This window comes from Mchenga conophoros, linkage group LG7, assembly GCF_057382185.1.
Source record: "Mchenga conophoros isolate Kocher_MC1m ecotype Shallow Benthic linkage group LG7, M_conophoros_male_GT1.1, whole genome shotgun sequence".
Classification (NCBI taxonomy): Eukaryota; Metazoa; Chordata; class Actinopteri; order Cichliformes; family Cichlidae; genus Mchenga; species Mchenga conophoros.
Window position 1 is genome coordinate 27,057,888 of NC_140532.1, and position 16,446 is coordinate 27,074,333.

The 16,446-nt window shown below is 39.1% G+C and overlaps 2 protein-coding genes across 4 annotated transcripts in view; one reads left to right on the forward strand and one right to left on the reverse strand.

The window, feature by feature from the left end:
• LOC146570259 (proline-rich protein 5-like) overlaps nt 1-4,913 on the forward strand; it is a 41,222-nt gene extending 36,309 nt beyond the window's left edge. For both annotated transcript variants that reach the window (XM_085283183.1, XM_085283184.1), the window contains exon 9: nt 2,531-4,913. In XM_085283183.1, the coding sequence (XP_085139309.1) occupies nt 2,531-2,970 (440 nt within the window). In that variant the 3' untranslated portion in view covers nt 2,971-4,913. The remainder of the gene's footprint in view (nt 1-2,530) is intronic.
• Nucleotides 4,914-6,569: 1,656 nt separating this feature from the next.
• commd9 (COMM domain containing 9) lies at nt 6,570-12,878 on the reverse strand. 2 transcript variants are annotated; one of them, XM_085283185.1, is made up of 7 exons: nt 12,842-12,878; nt 12,263-12,399; nt 11,842-11,958; nt 10,413-10,552; nt 10,097-10,131; nt 9,416-9,519; nt 6,570-7,289 (listed from the first exon to the last, which is right to left on the reverse strand). In XM_085283185.1, the coding sequence occupies exons 1-7, from the start codon at nt 12,876-12,878 to the stop codon at nt 7,152-7,154; spliced, it is 708 nt and encodes a 235-aa protein (XP_085139311.1). In that variant the 3' UTR covers nt 6,570-7,151. The 2 variants fall into 2 exon arrangements, with proteins under 2 accessions (XP_085139311.1, XP_085139312.1); XM_085283186.1 differs by having other exon boundaries at nt 12,263-12,328; nt 12,842-12,859.
• Nucleotides 12,879-16,446: the final 3,568 nt, after the last annotated feature.

The following is a 16,446-nucleotide window of genomic DNA, read 5'->3' on the forward strand; positions in this document are numbered from 1 at the left end:
GTAAAGACATTTCAGCATAATGGACTAGTCTGCTGCATCAATCTTTCACTTTGAGTTTTTGGGTTGTCTTTGAATTTACCCTTCTGTCACTTGATCATTTTCATTTCCATCAAAAAATGTAGCTTATCTGTGTTCCTAACACATTAACCAGTCCATACCAGTACTGATAGTGATTGCATGACTTTTTTAAATCTTTTATCGTCCTTTTAACTTTTCAATAGCTAACCAATGATTTCTGATTTCAGGTTGCTCAAACATAAAAAAGGTGCATTGTTTTACATTGACCTCTGCATCCATCTGCAGTTGATTTTCAATACAAATCTAATGGTATAGATGTCTTTACTATGACAGATGGATTACATTAAGAAAGTAATGTTTATGTTTTTAAGAAATAATTAGTAAGTTTGCAACAAAAGTGCCTGCTGAACTTAGTCAGCTTGTTTCAGAGGTCAAAGGCAATGTGCTGTTTAAATCCTCTCAGAGGTTGGCCGCTTAATCTGCTCCTGCTGCATTGTAGTTTCATTCCAGCAATAACCAGTTACTTCACGTTTCAAAACATAATGTGCTCCTGTTGGAGGAGACTCTGAAAAAGTTTTACACACATACACAATCTCTGCACGACTGAATAAAGATTATTGGATCAAATAGCTGGGTTTAATTTCAGGATGGATCAGATCACAAATCTTGCTGTCTGCTACTGAACAGTTAGATCAGTGCTCGTCTTTCCTACAGCATTCTGACAGGAACACGTTAGTTACAATAAAGTGACGAACTGTAAATAAATAACCAAAGATATTTTCTATGAGTCATAATTCTTCACAGAATTATTAAAAACAGTCATTAAAGTGAACATATTCTGCTTTTCCTTCATTTCTGTCAGATATGTATGGAAAAATGGACAAATATTAAAACCTATCAAAACAACCTTACACCTCTGAACAGCTTTCTATTCAGGAAAGGATCTCATGGTGCCTTTCTACTTGCACCCTGTACATGTCTGCCATCTTGTGGTCACAGTTGGCTATTGTTTCTTGAGGGCAGTTTAAGTTGACTATAACCACTAGGGTTCTGGGCTGCACCACTAGAGTCTGACCCAGAGGTTATAGCCATGTTTTGCACTGGCTGTGATCGGTGTTGATCATTTCTGTCATTTCATTGACGATTTGTGTCCTGTTAACAACAGCTCTGTCCCACTTCCCATTTAGGGGCTGCATCCATTGCAGGATAAATTGGGACGCAGCTAAAGGCTGGAATTTGTCAAGCTAAAAGGCCAGCATCCTCTTCTGGTTGTTTGCAGTATGTTTTCACTATGTGGAACACTAACAAGAAGCAAGTATGCTAGACCAGCTGCCCCCGGCTGTTCACTGATCTGAAATCAGTAAAGTCTGAATGTCATTGTACACATGTGCAGACATGTTTGGAAACATAGCAGTAGCAAGTGAACAGGAAGTTTACATCATGATTGTCACCACTGGGGGTTTCTCTGTATTGTTGTAGGCATTGGAGCTTCAGCAAACCATGGTGAGAACAATTATCTATAAATGAAGAAAACTTGGATCAGTGGTGAACCTTCCCAAGAGCAGCAAGCTTGCCAAAATTACTCTAAGAGCACATTGACAACTGGAGTCACAAGAGAACCTAGAATGACATCTAAAGAATTTCAGGGCTCATTGCAGGACCAAGACTTTGGGGAAAATATTCTTTGGACTGAGGAGACAAATATAGGGTTAGATATAAAGGGCTGACAAAACTAACGTAGCAATTCAAAAAAATAACATCATAGCAACAGTTAAACATGGTGGTAGTGTGTCGGTCTGGGGCAGCTTTCCTGTTTCAGGACATTGAGGACTTGCTGTAATCGAAGGAGCCATGAATTTGAGTCTGAAACAAAAGCACACTTGGGTTATACAGCACGGCAGTGAGCTGAAAAACACCATTAAGTCCACAAACAAAATGAAGGTTTTTAGTGGTGTAATCACAGTTTAGACTTAGACTGAGACCTTTTTGCGTACGGCACAACTAATTTTGAGTCGTTACCTGGTGAATTTTTCAGAAAAACAGTATTTACTTAAGTACACTGTACTTTTCTGGGCATGGCCTGGTATTATGGGGTGACTTAACCCTGCATCCATGTGTTAGTGTTATTTATATTTTGCTAAACAGTTTGAAGCTGCAGTTATTAAAGTTAAATGAAAGAATCTGAATTAACTGCTGTTTGGTGACACCTGAATGATATGCTGTTGGAGTGAAACATTTTTCCAACACGCTTTTAATCCGAGTCACAGTAAAAGCTGTATTTTGACAATGTTGTAACGGTTTTTAATATGTAACATAGCTGATAGTTGAAAAAAAGGTTTTGATGGAAATCAGCATTATGTTTTGTAACTTAAGGTTCATGTAAGAAGAAGAAGTCTGATCTAATCTGAATGTGCAATCCACTTACAGAAAAAAGACTCTGGAAGTAACGACATGAAACAAAAATGACTTGTCGATTGAAATCAGTTTTCTGTTTTTATTTCTCCTCAACCAGAGCCCTGTCATCTACGTTCATCTGAAGCACTGCTAGGTGACCAGTCCCAGCCTGAGATTATGATCACACAGCATCATAGCTCCTTAGACTCCTCATCTCTTTCTCCACTGGTAGAACAAGAAGGAGAGGCATATCTGGAGAAAGTTGGCGGTGTGCGGCGCCACACAGTGGCTAATGCACACTCTGATGTCCATCTGCTGTCAGTTTCAAACAAGATGCATGCTGGGATGGAGAACAGCAGAGGGGAAGAGGAACAGGGAGTTGTTGAGTTTTTGGTGGGGGCCAAGCCTATGAGTCCCATGAATTTCTGCCGCCAATTGGTCATGGGAGATTCTCCAAATTGCTCAGAAGACATTGGATATGTGAGACAGAACAAGATGAAAAACTTCAGGGTGACGAATGAAACTAACTGCAGAAAGAAACTCGCAGGACATTATTAAGATTGAAGAAAAAGCAAGAAACTGTGTAGGAATCACGAGGAAACGTCCGTACCAAGCTTGTTCATCTAGGATGGAAAGGTCTGCTCAGGGTCTTAACTGCAATGAATGTTTTAGCATCAGCTAAGAGCTGCTGTCAAGTTCCTCACTACTTATGAGGTTCTTTGTATGTCTCCTAATATCAGGAGGTTCTCTTTTAAGACTGTTATTAAATAGCAAAATTGATTAATAAAACAAATTCATGTGCTTTACAGTACAATACCAGTCCAGACATTGGACACTTCTCAAACATTTTGAAAGAGTAGATTTGTTTTTATCTGTATTATTCTTTACTTTTCAAAAATAAAAATAATAAATGACACATTGATATGTTTATAGTTAATACAAAAATTTAGTCTGACGTCACCATTTTTATCTTCATCAGTTTGTCACTTGGTTGGAGAGGTGTTTAGTTAGCCAGCCAGCCTTGTCATTGTTAACTATTAAAATTACATACAAATTTGGTACCATTCAGCAACTCTGCTAAGAAACACAAAACTAAATAAAGAGCCCGTCAACTAGAATACAATGAATCTGGAAAGTATTCAAAGTGCTTAATTTGTTCCACATTTTAACATGTTTCAGCCTCATTCAAAAAGAAACTAAATTAAAGTGTAGTTTCTCCCATTATTACTCTCAGAACCTCTCAAGTTCAGGGTTGATGGGACGCGTCAGTGCCAGCCATTTTCAGTTATTTCCAGTGATGTTCAATTCAGTTTTAATTTTATTTCTATTGAGCCATTAAACAATAGTCACCTCAAAATGCTTTATGTTGTTAAGTAAAGACCCTATAATAATGGAGAGAAGCGCCAACAATCCAACGACCCCCTTTCAGTGACCACTTGGCAACAGTGGGAAGGGTAAGCTTCCTTTTAACAGGATGAATCCTCTGTCAGAACCGGACTCGCTGAGAGGCAGCCATCTACTGGGACTAATGGGAGGAAGACAGGATAAAAGACACATTTGTTTAATCATTTATTATTAGCTAACGATTAAATGCCGAGTGAGTAAAAAAGTTAAGTGAAGAAATAATCAGTGCATCATGGGAAGCCCCCAGCAGCAAAGACATTTGCAGCATAACTAAAGGTGGATTCATTGTCACCAGATCCAGCCCTAACTATATGCTTTATCAGCAAGGACAGCTTTACGCCTAATCTTAAACTTGTCCCCCAAATCCAAACTGGGAGCTGGTTCCACAGAAGAGGGGCCTGAAAGCTGAAGGCTCGGACTCCCCTTCTACTTTCAAATACCCTAGGAACCGCAGACCAGCAGTCTGAAAAGCAAAGTGCTCTTTTGGGGAATACGGTACTACAAGGCTTTTAAACATAATATGGGGGCTGATTATTGAAAATGGTATGTAATGAGAAGGGTTTTAATTTCAAATCTGGATTTAACAGAGAGCCAGTGGGGATTAGCCTGTATGGGAGAAAAATGCCCTTTCTAATCCCTCTCAGTATCCTTGCTGTTTGGATCAACTGAGGGTTTTTTAATTAGTTTTTAGGACAGCTTGATAATAATCTGAAAAAATGTATGTTATGCCTTCGAAAGGTACTGCCTAGGGGAAGCGTGTATAATGTAAACAGAATTGTTCCTAATACGGAACCCTGCAGAACTCCGTAATTAACTCCATTTACAAGAACAAATTTGAGTCTGTTAGATGGATATGATTAAAACACTGCAGTGTAATGCCTTTTATTTCTATGCCATGCTGTAATCTCTGTAACAAAATATTGTGGTCAACATTACCGAACACTGAACTGAGGTCTCACAGGACAAGTACCGAGATGAGATCACTGTCAGAGGCCATAAGGACATTATTTTAACCTTCACTAACACTGTTTCTGTACTGTGATGTGATCTGAAATTTAACTGAAACTCTTGAAAATAAACCATTACTCTGCAGATAATGAGCTGTTTCATAACTACTCTGTCAACATTGTTTTTAAAGATAAAAGAAAGGTTGAAGATTTGCCAATGATTAGCTAACAAATCTGGGTCAAGTGATGGCTTTTTAAGAAATGCTTTTTACTTCAACCTTAAAGGCCTGTAGTTCACAGCCAATTAATAACGATAGGTGAAAATATCAATTAATGGTAGAACTTCTTTGAGCAGTCTTGAAGGATGCTCAATTGGGTTCAAGTCTGGGCTCCGGCTGGGCCACTCAAGAACATTTAAGGACAAAGGAATTGTCCTAAAACCACTCTTTTTTTTTTTTCTTTTTTTTATACTGGCCATGTGCTTAGGGTCATTGTCCTGTTGGAAGAAAAAGCTTTTTGCCTTCAGGTGCCTTTTGGTAAACTCCAGGTGGGCTGTCATGTGCCTTTTACTGAGAAGTGGCTTCCATTTGGCCACTCTACAATACAGACCTTTGGGTGGAGTGCTGTAGAAATTATCATCCTTCTGCAAGTTTCTCTCTCCATAGAGGAAAAGTGGAACTCTGTTAGTGACCATTGGGTCCTTGGTCATCTCGAGAACCAGTTCTTGTAGAGAACTTGTGGGCCACATCAGCACAAAGACTGAGCTATTTGCCTACACTAACAAGATATATGTTCGGAGGTTTAAAGAGGAGACTTTAAAACCTAAGAACACTGACCATTTTAAGGATGGTGGTGGTAGTAACATAATCCTCTGGAGCTAGCTAGCAACAGTGGTACTGATACAATGTATGCAGTGAATGGGTTGAAACTTAAGAATTTGGAATACCCCCAAATTCTTAAGTTTCAACCCAAATCAAATCACAAGCTGCAGTCTTATGAGCCTTCTGATCCACCATTATATCTGAATGTTTAGCCAGCTGCTTATCTGTCTGGAATTTGAAGACCCACAGGACCTTAACCGTGTAGTTTTCAACTACCTTTGGTGGCGTCTGCCATTGGAAACTGGAGACTTCTAGTCCATATGCAGCACAGATGTTTTTGTACACTATTCCAGCAACTTCGTTGTGTCTCTCAGTGTACACTGTCCCATCTTACATCCTCCTAGTATGTGTTTGATAGTCTGTGGGGCACCTTTGCAACGTGGTTCCTGTTAGCTGTATTAGACTAATTGGTAAATTGAGTGGTTCTTAGATAGCTTTTCGACTCGAAGTGAGCACTCAAACACTTTACACAACTTGCCTCATTCACACAAACGCTTTTTTCTATGCTCTTTCTATATAATTGCTTCCATCTAACATTAACTCACATTCATGCTGCGATGGATGCACCAGAGAGCAACTTGTGATTAGTATCTTGCCCAAAGACATTTGGCATTCAGACTGGAGCGAACAGAATTGGCATTTTCCCTATTACTTAAAGACATTTTATCTGCTGTACATCGTTTTGTTTTTTTAGACCTTGCTATTTCTTTTGTCCTGAACTTATCTGGTTTGCCCAACAGTGCCAAGATATGCCAAGATTTCAGCTAAAAGTGCTATGGGAATCACCTTGTTGGTGCAAAAATACAATTTTGGTATGTTTTATGTTTTATAGAGCTAGTGAAAGAAATGGGAATAAATTGAGTGCTTCTGCAAAAGCTACTGTCTTCAATTTAAAACTGCTTGATAAAAAAGACGTGGAAATTGCTTCAACTTGTGGCAGATCCAATTAAAATTTATTTTTATTGATTGAACAGTTAGAATGAAAGACATATTTCATTCTAATCCATTAGGTAAACAACATTCAGATATGTTCTAAATCACCAAATTAATACACAGATATATAGGACATGAAACCTGTGACAATTTCAGCTGGTTAAATCATTTGCAACCAAAGTTTTTTCACTGTTGACTGGAAGTAGACACATATTATCATGGTTCCACCCACTACTGGGACCTCTATACAAAGTAAAGAGCAGACGTATGGCAATAAATTTTATCTTGAAAACTGTGAGGACTAAATCTGATGGGTTATATCAAGTTCCAGGTATACAAGTTTACCAACAGGACGAGACAGGACGTGAGACCGCATGTCTCAATTTACCTTCATTACTGGAGAAATTCTTAAAGCACTAACTCAACATGGATGGAAATAGTTCCAGCATATTTCATCTTGACTTTTGTACTGGGGCAAAGTGGGGACACAGGCAGTTGTTAGACACAGATGATAGTCCAAACACATCAGCATCACACTGTAAAAATCAAAGCACTGTCTCTGAGCTTTCAGTGATCACTTCCCAGCAACTACTGACAGTTGGTCTCTGATGCGTCCAAGTCCATCCAGTATAGTGTCCAGAGACTCCCTACTCAGCTCCACAGTCACAGAGGAAACAGACTCACTGTCTGCTGATGAACATGGATCCACCATCTGAAAAATAAGAAGTGCATGACATTTTTCACAAGATTAGATAAAGATTTCACTTTCAACGCAGCAATCTGCAGCATGGGTAACAAATGCTTTGTTACTGTACCGAATTTTCAGGTGTCTGTCCTTGAGTATTTAATTTTCTGACAACTTTTTACATTTATTCCCTACATTTTTAAAACAAATATCTGTACTTTCTTCTCCTTACATTTTCAAAACAGACTTGTTACTTTAGGTTCATTTATAGTGTTTATACTTGGGGGGATTAAAGTGGGCTGGAAGGAGTGCAGGTATGTTGTGGTTGTAGTACTTCTGCATGTAGCTAGCGTTACAGAAGAGGAGAACGCATGAAGGGAGTGATGTTTTTTTAAGTGAGGGGTTATTTCAAAAATTCAACGTTGCTATCAGCTCTGCAAACATTAGCAAACACAAACTGTTTGTGTGCAATTTGTCGCACAGTGTGTTGCTCCAGGTGCTGTATTTCACAGGGAGAGAAAAGAAGGAGAGCTAATGTCACTCAAGTGTTTGTGTACATGGTCACATTATGTACACTTAGAAAGTCTACTGAAGCTCATGCTATAAATAATTGTGAGTTGTGATTATTTCCTTTTGCTGAGCCACTACACAGATCTTAGGGTTCCCCCACCTGCTAAATCCGACTGTAACCCCTGACTGTACTCATTTTACTGTTTAGGTGTGGAGACAAAGTCACCCTGCAGGCAACAGAAAATAGTTTTGGTTTTTTTTACATTCTCTTCTACATAACAGATTGAATCTTTTATGAGAATTTAGATTGGAAAAATATTTGCACTCTCGTGTACTGATATTGTTTATATTCATTTAGCACAAGGTTCAGTTACCTTTGTACAAAAATGGTTAGTAGAATTGTTCTTCAAGGAGCTACTCTTTTTAACTTCAAGTACATTTCAGAGCCTGTGTTTTTTCACTTTGACTTGAGTAAAAAAGCTGAATCAGTACTTCAACTTTTACTGGAGTATTTTTAACACTAGTATCTGTACTTCTACTTTAGTACAGAAAGTCTGTACTTTTGCCGCCTCTGTTTACTCTGCCTCCAAACACAAATGAGTCAATGCACCATGTTGTTTGGATGTTTGTGAATGTCGAGAATTATATGAATATACCCACTCTGACCATACCTTCAGTATGAAACGTGAATAGTATCACTGTTTACTCAACAATTATTTAGGAATGAGTGTGTTTGTTAAACTGTGTTAAAATCTCAGTTATACTAAAGCTAAAACACTGGAATATCCCGTTGATTGATTGATGTAAGATACTTTATTTCAATCCTTATATAATGCCTCATATAATATAGTAGTATTGCATTGTATGTTATAACACATCGGATATATGATTATATGATACATGAATATGTGCGCATGATGTGCACTTTATTGTTATGTCCAAAATTTTTTCTTTACACATCGTGGGAGACTGATGGCTCCTGGATCTGATGCAAGAGAGATAAATAACTGGCTGGTATCTGGGCTGATGGTGGTTGATGTGTCAATGGTATATGTCACTCAGACCAGCTGCAGGGTGATGCAGGGTCAGATCTGCAGGTCAGAGTGATCTCTTGAGAGTAGTAAATGACATCACCACTGGAACATAATGGATTTTTCAAACACTGCCTGAGTAGACCAAGAAGCAGAAATTTACAGAAGAAGTGGCCTTGGTGGACCTTTTTTGCTAAATAACAGAGCGACCTGTCTTGGATTGTTGATCCCAGATAGTCGCAGATAATTAATATTTGGTCACTTTTTCCAGGAAAAAATAAATAAACATTATTGGGTCCACTAGAATAAAACAGAATAGCTTTTTAATGTCATTGTACATGTACAACGAAATTATAGGTGCTCTGCACCAACTGTGCATGAAAAGTGCTCAGAAGTAGTGCAAAGGACTTGGTCTGACTAGAGTTCGTGTGTGAGTGATGAGGGTTACCCGGACCATGGCTCAGGTAGCTAAGTGGCTGGGCAGGGATGGGATATGGGGGGAAAATGTAAATGAACGTTCGTGACACTACTTTCATAACTTTTGTAGCTGATAATGCTTTAGCTCATATTTATGCAAAACAAATATTCTGAAGCAGGTGGTCTCACACTGACCTTGAGTTGAACCAGGCAGGTTGGCACCGACATCCGACTGACTGAGTCTGAGCTGGTCACCATGTCAACTCTCCAATCCAAGTCCTTCAGCTGAGGGAGAGAGACTGGGTGCATCCATGCATACGCGCGCGCACACACACACACACACACACACACACACACACACACACACACACACACACACACACACACACACACACACACACACACACACACACACACACACACACACACACACACACACACACACACACACACCTCAATGATTTCAGGGGACATTACATTGAGATATAATAATCTCCTACAGACACAGTCTTTTAACACAGGCGGTTGAAATGGCAAGATAAACTCCCAGTCAAATCTTCTTGCAGTATAATGGTAAAAACTGCAAAATATATGGACAGATGTTGACATCATCCCCATTGTTTTCCACATATAATGGTGGTCCAGCTAAATTGCTTTTACAAAGCAACATAAATTACATTATTGCAATGAACAAGGCAAAAACATGTCTGATTTTGTTGGGTTGGCTGTTACAGGCGGAGGTACAATATATGTCTCATATAATTCAGCTTTTGCCATCATGGTATGGTTTATAGAAGGAGAGACATACATTACATGCATACAAACACACGTAAACACACACATATGTGCATAGCTATAAACGCCGAGTCTACTCACTCTGATTACTGAGGGCTTCTGTCCTCCATGTTGCACTGCAAAACAGCAGAGACATCAGACATAATTACAGCTTATGGTTACATCATCAGCAAAGAGTAAGATGGGGAAAACAGAAAGAAAGAACATTTCTCATCCTGTTAAACACATTTAATACCTTTATCTCCCTCTCGAGCCCACATTACTTTCTTCATCTATAACATTTTTTTCTCTAATCAACATTTTTATTTAGGTTTTTGAAGGGAATAACAAAAACAGTTTACTGCTAATTTAAAAGAAATGAATAGCGTGCAGCATTCAAGGTTTTTCTGGGACTGACCTGTTCTCTAACAGAATCTTGGTGATCAGGTTTTTCAGACTGGAATGGAAGGACTCGGGGAAGATAGCGAGGATCTGCTCTGGAGAGCTGAGGTTGTAGAAAAGGACGTAATGGGAGAGTGCATGGAGGGACTGGACCAGCTAAAGGACAGAAAATAACTCAGATTCACATTGGAAATACATGTTTTACAGCTATTTAAAGTCCTCGATCAAAGCCAGCAATAGTTAACTATTTTGATGCTCACTGAACTTTAAGTAATTTTCAAAGTAAGAATGTCAAGATTTTAATGATTCCGTGTTCTCAAATTTGAGGATCAAGAAAATTAACCCAGTTAGGAAATATCAAAAACTGTAGTTCCTCTACTGGCCACCCAAAGCCAGCTCTACAAGTGAACCACCTGTCAAATCCAGCAAAACAGCCCCAAACCGTCACACTTCCTCCTCCATGTTGGACAGTTGATGCCACACACTGTGGAACCATCCTTTCGTCTACTCTACGGCGTACAAAGATCCTGCGTGATGAACCAAAGATTTCAGATTTTGATTCATCAGTCCGTAATACCTTCTTCAAGACTTCAGTAGTCCAATGATGGTGTTTCATGGCCCAGGAAAGCCTCTTTTTCTTATTCCGATGTCTTAGCAATGCCTTTCTTGCTGCAACTCGCCTGGTTCAGTTGTGGCTTTGGGTCTGCCAGCCCTCTTCCTATCAGAGTTTGCCCCAGTTTCTGAGTTACTTTTGATGATGAAGGAAACTGGACTCCCGACACTTTGACTTTCTTTGCAATTTCTCTGTAGGAAAGACCTGCATTTATAAGTGTTATGATGGTCTGTCTCCCTTTCATTGTTAATTGCCTTCTTCTTGCCATTTTTGTAGCAACACACTACTTTCTGCAGTACTTTACTGTTCAACTGATGCTCACGAGGGTATGGTACCACAGTTTGTTCCAATACTGGTTTTATGCAGACAGAGGGGGCTTTGTAAGTAATCCAGAAAAGTTGGAACACCTGTAGGAATTAGTAGCACCAGCTTTCAAGACTTGATAAACCTTCATAGCTGCAGAACAGCTTTACATTGTTGACCCATTTTGTGTTCGTTGAAAAAAGCCTTTTTGTATAATTCTGAAATGTAGATTATTTTTCAGTTTTGATATGGAGGTTTTTTTGTTTTGTTTGTTTTTTAGTGTTGACACATATCATAATAATAAAACTAGTGAGTGCATGTAGAACAGTCAACAGTTGCGAATTGGTAGGAAAAAAATTATATTAATCGATTTCAACCAAGTCCTCAAGTTAAACTACAACGACTGAACTTAGTAGAACTTTCTTTATATCCCCCAAAACACAGTCAAGTGCTTGCAGCATGGGTCAGTAAACTACTGTATGTCCACACACACTGCAAGGACCAACACACACTGATGTTTTTGTGTTACCTGTGCAGCCTGGCCTTCCGAAATGCCGAGTGTTGCTGCAGTGCTCTCAGTTAGCCGCTGACTCAGACCTCTTTGACTCTGCACACAAACCTCTCTCACTGCATCTTTAGAAGGAGCCTCCAGAGAAAAAACAATCCACTCTCAGTGACTTAAAACTAACGTGTGTAACAATTTCTCAGATCTGAACATGGAGTCGGTACGTGAAGCCCTAAGATGTCCTCAAATCTGCTAATGCGGTTCAATTTACTGTCACTGGAGGTTTTTAAGGTCAGTTCCACTTCACTGACGTTTGTATATAAAATTGCAGTATTTAGATAAAAATCGTGTCTTTATGTCTACAGAATGAGAAATACAAAGAGCTAGCAGACTAACAGACTCACTGAAAGCTGACTGTTTTACAAAATGTTAATGTTTGACATACCTTCAGAAGAAGCTGTAAGTTGGTGAAATCTTCGTTGCATACAGTGGCAGCCATGTTGACATGTGACTGTGACAAGTCACGTGAGAGAAGAATGCCGCATGGGAAATGAAGTGCAAACAAAATGACATCGGCAGCATCTACCAACATAAATCTTTATTAAATGAAACAAACTATAATTTGATTTTTTTTAAATAATCAAAATATGAATTGTGTAATTCTTAACAAACAGTATTGCCAAATATGTATGCCACATATACGAATCCCTGAAATGTTCACTTGAAATTGTCAGAAAAATGAAGACACGAACTATTCATTTATCTTGCCAGATTTTCTCTGTTATTACAAATAACAAACACAAAATAAATGTGCAAATCTTCCCTTGTTCAACTGTGTCTCTTTGTATAAATGTCTATCCTTTTGTTGTATGTCGGAGTTAAACATACATTGTCAGATCGGCTTAGCACAAACTGACAGCTATATCTGTTAGACAGCCATTAGCCGTGAGACCAGCAGTCACCCTAACCGTATATCACTAAATAGAAAACTTTGCTTAAGTAAAAAGAAAGATAATTTACTTACCGTTTGTCGTCTGTGAACTGACGGCTCCTATTGACATAGTGGAATTATTCTAAAACGCGCATGCGCGCACATGCGACTCAACGCAATGTATGCAACTGATTTGTGGACTGCGACGACGGAACACTGGCATTAGATATTAAACATACTCAGTTTCAAATGGTATAAACCAAATAAACATTGAAGCAATATTGAACCTCTTACTCTTATGGTCTCAATCACACAGTATAATTCAATCAATTAGAAATCCCAGTTAGCTCACTTAACAGCAAAAATCAGTCTTTCACTAGAGGTTTTCAGACCGGTGAATATTCAATATGTCAATCAAGCAAAGGTTTATAAGTTTAGGACACTAAATAAACTATAAAACTAATCAAATGAACCGCATTTTAAACCCTTAATCATTCCTTTTCTATGATTAACCTTTTTAACATTGGTTTTAGCACAGTATCAACAAAAATATCAACTTACAACACGTGGTCCAAGGATTCAGGGGTCCAGCATTCAAAATAAATATCCACAATCATATTATTGGTACAATACAAAGCTTTAAAAATTAATAAAAATTAATTCATAACACAGTTCATTACATGTTCATTACTCCTGCCTTTTTACTGGTGGCAAACTACACAAAAACAAGTAACCATGTCCATAAAAGGCCTTGTGCATTTAGCTTACAGAGGTAGTTTTTTGTGTGATTTCACAGTGTGCTAACCTGATTCAGTAAAAGGACTAGATGTTATAGTCCCTGAAATTGCATTGCTTTAAATGGAGAGAATCTTGAGGGATGGCTGTTATGAGGAAAGGCAGCCCAGAAACTTTTACCCAACCTAATCTGCCATTTTTGGGGGATTAGAGATCTGATTAGATATTAAGATTTGGGACACATTGTCACTGGTGGACCTTAAATTCATCGGGTGGGATGGGTCCTTTCCAAACCACAGCTGTGGATTTATTTGGGAAGGTAGCACATCGTATGTCGCTCGGATTACGAAACAGTCTATTAGACTCCATCCTCCAGATTTCATTCCATGAGAGCTTCTCCCAATTCATCCAGTGACCCTGCCTTGCCAGCACTACGGCTTTGGACATGTCTGGCTGTTTACTACTGTCGACGCACCTCCTCCACCACCATTTTTCGACGTTCGGTTACAGATGCCTGTTGCCACCGAGGTGTAACTGCTCCAAGACCAAATCCTCCTCTACCCTGCTGGACGGGACCCACCACATCACGATGCAGAAGAGCAGATTTGGCCTGTAGCACAGATGTGGCTGGGGTCCACTTCCTCCCCGTTGCTTGGGTGGGAGCAGTCCCTCTCACTATGGGGTCTTGGGAGTCCGTGAGTGACATCTTAAGCCTCACTTTTGCACATTTAAACTCCTCCACCAGACATGGGATAGGCAATGACAGTATCCCGTCGCTATAGAGTCCAACGCTGCTGAATCATTTGGGAAGTCCGAGCCACTTCTTAACGTAGGAGCTCACTAGCCTCTCTAGTCGATTGGGATGATTGAGTGAGACCTCATACATGGTCAACGGCCACTGTAGTCTGGGTAATAACCCAAACTGGAAGCACCAGCGCTTCAGTTTCCCTGGGAGTGCAGTGTTGTTAATCCGCTTGAGGTCATTAGCCAAGTTCTGCCTTGGTTGTTCTAGTTGTCACGTATCATTGAGTTCTGCATTGTAGCACCGTCCCAGGCTCTTTATGGGCTTCTCTAAAAGTGTGCTAACCTGAAATACACATCATAATACACTATCAGAGGCACAAAGACACACATCACTCATTTCTCTTTCCAGATTTTCTGAGGTGAGGGCAAAGCCCAGGTGCAACGCTTTCATGCAGCGCTAACAAAACCTTATTGTTATATTAATGGAGAGGGTGATGTGAGGAAAATGAGTGGGGAAGACTTTAAAAGTGGGACTCAGCGTTTGGGGGAACCCAAAAATCACATGGAGCGACTCAGTGTGGGGAAAATAATCACAACTCACAATAATTTCTACTGAGCACTCCAGTAGATTTTCTTAGTGTACAAGCTGTGATCAGCTGACCTGTGCTGCTGGTTTGAGGTTTACTGCACTTTTTGGATTTACACAACTGAATTCAACCAGATGTGAGCAGATGTTTCATGAGTTGTCCAACAATCTTATCTTATCTTATCTTCCCATATGGAAAAGATATATATAAATCTTATAAAGTTTTTATCTGTCTTGTATGAAACTTGTATGAAAAGCATACAAGAGTGAAAACACATATAAGATCCCTTGAAAAATTATATAATGAAACCTGTATGTTTTGTATACTTACTAAAAACATATATGATTTACTCATGAAAGTGGCCACTTTCATGAGTAAATCATATATGTTTTTACTATTTCTTTTCCATATGGGTTATCTTATCTTATCTTATCTTATCTTATCTTATCTTTTGAGATTGTTTTATACCATCATACATGAAACTTTGTGACCTTTTATTTAAAAATAACACCCACCTAGCAGACTAAACCTTTACTGTGCCATTTAGGTGTCATCTACAAATGAAATTGAGACATTGGTCAAGGAGACTAGTCCCCAAATAAAGATGAACTATAAAAAAGGGGCAAAATTGCCTATTTTTGTTAAGGTAACTAAGATCTCTTGACATCTGCAGTAAGCTGCTGCAGGTGTTCTATCAGTCTATGGTGGCAAGTGTTCCGTTCTATGCTGCAGTGCAGCATCAGATACAAGGATGCAAAGAGATTAGACAAACTAGTGAAGAAAGCTGGCGCTGGAGCCAGACTGTACATGCTGGGGGAGGTGAATAACTCTGATCACCCACTGTACAACATTTTCATGGAAGATGAGTAATAGAAGACTCCTCTCTGTCTGTTGTACAACAGAGCAATACAGAAAAACATTTGCTCCCACAGCGATTAGGCTTTTTAATTTTCATACAAATAGCAGATGGGCCATGTCAGACACAAATTTACCCTTGGGATCAATAACGGTATTATTTTATTATCACAATAATGTCACATGTTACATACCTCAACTGGTGTAAGCTACATTTTCTCTTACCTAGGGAACACCTGCATCCTGGTGCCAGGTGTTCCCTAGGCAGGCAAGTTGGCAGAGGCATGTTTTGGGCAATGTTCTGTTGGGCAACTTTGGGTCGTGCCATCCACAAAGATGTTACTTTGACCTAAGCACTTTTGCAGACCATATATATATATATACACACCACTTCATGAAAACAGTATTCCCCGATGTTTTTGATTTTTGCCATTTTTTTCAATTGTATCCATCATTATCTGTCAAAGTGGTGGCACATCATAGAACAAGTTAACCTGTATTCACCTCTGTGGAACATAGGCTATATACCATCTGATATGTCATGTTATCAGTATTTCTTTGTTTGTATTGTTAGGTCAGGTTCATTATTTGGCATATATCGCAAGACACACTTTATTCGCTTTCCTCCATACATACAGTGGGGCAAAAAAGTATTTAGTCAGCCACCGATTGTGCAAGTTCCCCCACCTAAAATGATGACAGAGGTCAGTAATTTGCACCAGAGGTACACTTCAACTGTGAGAGACAGAATGTGAAAAAAAAATCCATGAATCCACA

What these genes read in the sequence shown, in the direction of transcription:
- commd9 (XM_085283185.1), bottom strand. Translation starts at nt 12,878, where the DNA reads ATGTCAATAGGAGCCGTCAGTTCACAGACGACAAACG. An exon ending in AGAAGCCCTCAGTAATCAGA is followed by an intron (nt 9,520 to 10,096) that starts GTGAGTAGACTC and finishes GGATGCACCCAG; the next exon opens with TCTCTCTCCCTCAGCTGAAG. An exon ending in CCTGCCTGGTTCAACTCAAG is followed by an intron (nt 7,290 to 9,415) that starts GTCAGTGTGAGA and finishes CTTATTTTTCAG; the next exon opens with ATGGTGGATCCATGTTCATC.